Genomic DNA, 4,763 nt, shown 5'->3' on the forward strand with positions numbered 1-4,763 from the left:
AATCCATCCCAGTTGGCATTGGTCAAGTGTATGGTTGTGACAACCCCTGGACTGGAGGCATCTTCCTTGTTGCTCTACTTATCTCCTCCCCACTTATTTGTTTACATGCTGCAATTGGATCGACAGTGGGGATGTTTGCAGGTAAGAAATATGCCTCAGAGCTGATCACTCAATGAAAAGAAACCCACTTTTCTAGGATGCAGTTCATTCTATCCTGCTACAGGTTTGTAAAAACAGCTAAATGAATGCCACTAAAAAAGGCCTCTCCACTAACCAGAGAAACAATCTTAAGAGAGATGAAATTAGACAAGATTTATGGCACTTATTTGACTAATTGTAATAAAAAAATATAATGGAATAAATGTAGTCTGAGACAACAACCTTGGAAAAGGCACAATCATCCAACAGTAAGTTCTTTGTGATCTGAAGCACATTGTAGAAAATGTGAGCTGCCTTATGTTTGTGTTTTTAAACAAAACTATCTACAATCTGTATAGTTAAGACCATTTGGCAAGTTTTGTACAGGTCTGACATTTAATCTAGAAGAGTAAGGTCAGGGGAAGGTGTCTGGGGATAAGCATGGTGATGAAACAGAAGACAAGTGAGAGCATTATAGCACGAAACATATTAATCTTAATAGTGACATAAAGGTTGCCTGTACCCTACATAGTGTGCTCTCCTTTTTACTGGTACTCTTGAAGCCTATGAGAATCCTGCAGAAGTACCTGTGAGGTCAGACCCTCAGCTTCCATCCCAGTGGAGGATTTCCACAGCTTTGATGGAGTGACCACCTCCAGTAACTGCACTGCATCTAGCAAAGGTCACTGGGAAGAGATGGAAAACTCTGCTCACCCCCACAAAAGGCACTCAGCTGTGCCTCTGATATTCAAGGCCAGGCCTGAGGTTTGAACAGTACAGAAAACATAGCTTTCTGCAAGAAAGACAGCCGGGTGGGAAGGTCCTTCTGCACACTGGCTAGATCCTCCATCTGGGGGAACTAACTACAACACACTCAGTGCATAATGCAGAAAGTTTTGCCTGAAAGAAACCTTTGAGACTGGGCCAAATTCCAACCTAAGGGACATTATGATGCTGCAAGGGCTGGAGCAGCTCTGCTCTGGAGACAGGTTGAGAGAGCTGGGCTGCTTCAGCCTGAAGAAGGGAAGGGTCCTGAAGGGGAGATCTTAGAGCTGCTCCAGTGCCTAAGGGGCTACAAGAAACTTGGAGAGGAATTTTGGACAAGGACCTGTAGGGACAGGACAATGGGGAATGGCTTTAACCTTCCAGAGGGGAGATTGAAATGAGCAGAAGCTCTTCCCTGTGAGGGTGGTGAGGTGCTGGGACAGGTTACCCAGAGAAGCTGTGGCTGCCCCGTCCCTGGCTGTGTTCAAGGCCAGGTTGGATGGGGCTTGGAGCAACCTGCTGTAGTGGAAGGTGTCCCTGCCTGTGTATAGGGGGTTGGAACTGGATGAGCTTTAGGGTCCCTTCCAACCCAAACCATTCCATGATAATATAAGTCTATGAGTATCAGAGCTCTAAAATAAGTACCTTCATTTGATTCCATCTTTTTTACTCATGTGCATGTTATATGCGAGTGTGAGCACAGTTGTATTTGTCTAGATGTCACAGGAAAGAGATAGCAGATTCCCAGCAAGTGACGGGTCCTCCTGCAGATACCTCTCACACCTGACCTCACAGACTTGCCTTTTATCTTGCAGCGCTGAGCATTGCATCACCATTTGACAGCATCTACCTTGGCTTACACAATTACAACTGTGCACTCGCCTGCATTGCAATTGGGGGCATGTTCTATGCCCTGACCTGGCAGACTCATTTGCTGTCACTTGCTTGTGGTATGTATCTTGTACATAAAGGGATGTTATAAATTTATGCAGACGGACAGACTATGAGTAGTACAGGTTTAAAGCCAGCCACCACTGCTGCAAAACTAGGTACTACGCAAGAGCTATTTTTGTGATGGTATCAGCTTGGATGTGCAAGCTGAAAGTGCAGAGAGAAGGGCCTTTAGGCCCTCATAACATAAAGAACACCTACAAATAGTGGAAGCACTGTTCATGAAAGGAGAAAAAGAAATTAAAGATAATAGAAAGGCCACCATCACTTGCTCTTGACGAAACCATCTTCTTCATTCACCACCCATGTCTACAGAGCACATACGACCAAATGTAGTCCCTAAAGCCAGATTCAGCACTGGGGCATTTGAGCTAATTGTTGAATTCTAACTTTAATCCTCACATCAGGTATTTGGGAAGATGTTTTTTTTCACTGTGCAGTTGTACAATATTACTATTTCTGATTACTTTGGAGAGATGAACAGTAGTTTCCTCACCTGAGTTGTCTGGTTTTCTTTTCTCAGCATTATTTTGTGCCTACTCTGGAGCAGCTCTTGCTAATGCCCTATCTGTGGTAAGGTGTTTTGGGCTTTTTACTTTGTTTTAACTATATTTTGGTTTGTTATGATATAATGTTAAGGAAATGCCCCAAAATTCTCCATGTCAGTTTTGTTTTGACAGCATTGACATGAGAGCACTGCAGACAGTGGCACATCTTGTACAAATTCTGTGTCACTTGAACTGTGCACTTGCAGACTCTACAGCTCTTAGTAAGATTTTGGAGACCTTTGAAGCCTGTTATCCACAGTGGGATTGTGCACGTCTATGTGAATTCCAGCAACAGTGTATGGTTTGAGATGCCATACATAGCTGCAGGCAATATTTTTGAACACATTCCAGTGGTCTAAATTTTTACTTGCTTCTTCCAAGGTCTTTCACCCATCCTACCCATAGATATTGTTTAAGTTTGATCTGGATATAAGAACTAAAATGAGGGCAGGACTGAGCAGATCCAGATAGATCAAGAAGGAGGTGAAGCCAGATATGCCAAGCTTTGTTTCTTAAGATCTGAGAGATTAAAGCAAACCCACATTTTAATAAAACTGATTTAGTAACTTAAAGGAAAAAGAAAATTAGAACTAGAAGCTTCATACATTAAATGTATTCATATGGCATCCACCCAGCACCGTGTAGGTTCCTGCAGATGGGTTGCTTTGTTCAGCATGCTTGCTTTTCGGATGCAGCATTAAAAAAAGACATCTACTTTCTCTCCTGTGATCTTGTTTTTGGCAGACCCCAAGTCAGGTCAAGGGTGGAGTCACAGAGCAGGACTGACGGTTAGATGCAATTCCAGTAACACATGGGCACTGGTGATGAGGAATATGTGTGAATAGTACTCAGTACATGATGTTTTACAGGACAATGAGGGTAGGATTTGGCTCATTTATTGGAGAATTTAGATGTTTATGTGTAAGCTGGATGTCTTGGCTTTCATTACAGCCAGCAAGGCTCCAGAGCCTGCTTCAGTTGCTTCAATATTGGTGCCAAGTGCCATTTAGCACCAACAGCTACATCCCCAAAAGGACTGAGGTCTCCAGTGTGGGATGCTTTATGTAACCCCATCCATTTCAGATAAACTGGATACCTCTGGTGAGCAGCTGAACTGATGTTTTGTAGCAGAGGAGCTTCCCAGACCTCCAGTAACCAGAGGAACCAAGCTCACATGTACGCCTGCCATGGAGCCACCTACATCTGGGCATCCTCCTCTATATCCAAATGGAGGATCCTATATGGAGGGGTTCAGGAGGACATGTTCTATGTCATGCTGTCCCCAGGGAAAGCACAAGTTCTCCCTGCTTCTCAAATGCAAGAATTCAGCAACAGATGGAAGTAAGCAAAGGGAACAGGCAAACTGAAGTACCAAAATGCACCTCTCTCCTTTCCCCCCAGGTTGGGCTGCCACTCTGCACGTGGCCTTTTTGCTTCTCTGCACTCCTCTTTTTGCTGATAAGCTCAGACAACCCAGCCATCTACAAAATCCCCCTCTGCAAAGTCACCTACCCAGAAGCCAACCGGATCTTCTACCTGAGAATGAAGAGAAGAGCCTCAGAGAGCAGGAGAGAAGAGCAGAAACGAAAGCAGCAGAAACCCTCCAGCGACTCGAAAATAAACACAGGAGGAACCCCCCTGTGGACCCCCGAAACCCGCCATGCTTACTGATTTCAGATATACACGACTGTATAGTTTTGGGGTAGCTTTTCAAATGCTAGCCAGTCATACCACAGCCACAAACACCACCTTTGGCAGCAGTCTGCAGGCTGGGGATTCAGCATCCCACAGTCCAGAGGAAACACAATTTGCCCTTGAGCTAAGCTTTCCCATATGCACTCAGGTAAAATAGTAATAGCTTCCTTATCAATCCACACGTGGTTAACTGGAAAGTCACCTCTTATCAATAATAATTATAAGGATAGGCAGAAGAACATTAAAGCTGACAAGAGGCTGTATTTAATTTCAGACATGTAATTTAACAAAATAAATATGCTGAGAAGGCATTGGTATCTAATAATAATAAATAATGTAAGAACTGTGTCAAGAGCAGCTGCACTTCAAATTAAGAACATGTACCTTTGAAAGTGGAATAAACAGACTAATCTCTTCCTTTCTCGTGTCCCATCAATGTCTAACCCTCTTAATTCCTCTTAACAGCTACAACATACACTTCTTACAGAGTGAGTACTATTTTCGGTGCCATCTCCTGACTCCTTGTTAAGTGCCAAGAAAACGAAGGTGTAAATATACATGCTTTAATCAGACTAGGAAAGTGACTAGTTTGCAATGCTCAAACATTTTTCTTTCCCTTGCATAAATTTCTGCCTTACAAATGGAAGACCTTTCTCCTGCTGAATG

At 43.5% G+C, this 4,763-nt stretch overlaps 1 protein-coding gene across 1 annotated transcript; it reads left to right on the forward strand.

Annotated features, from left to right (window-relative positions):
• Positions 1–8: 8 nt before the first annotated feature.
• On the forward strand, positions 9–4,073 carry LOC104407553 (urea transporter 2-like; the record flags this gene model as incomplete). The annotated part of the gene is made up of 4 exons (XM_010016869.1): positions 9–141; positions 1,719–1,853; positions 2,378–2,427; positions 3,804–4,073. Coding segments are annotated over 4 exons (588 nt in total), but the record flags the coding sequence as incomplete, so codon positions are not given.
• Positions 4,074–4,763: the final 690 nt, after the last annotated feature.

The sequence above is a fragment of the Nestor notabilis genome, unplaced genomic scaffold, assembly GCF_000696875.1.
Source record: "Nestor notabilis isolate BGI_N333 unplaced genomic scaffold, ASM69687v1 scaffold14236, whole genome shotgun sequence".
NCBI lineage: Eukaryota > Metazoa > Chordata > Aves > Psittaciformes > Psittacidae > Nestor > Nestor notabilis.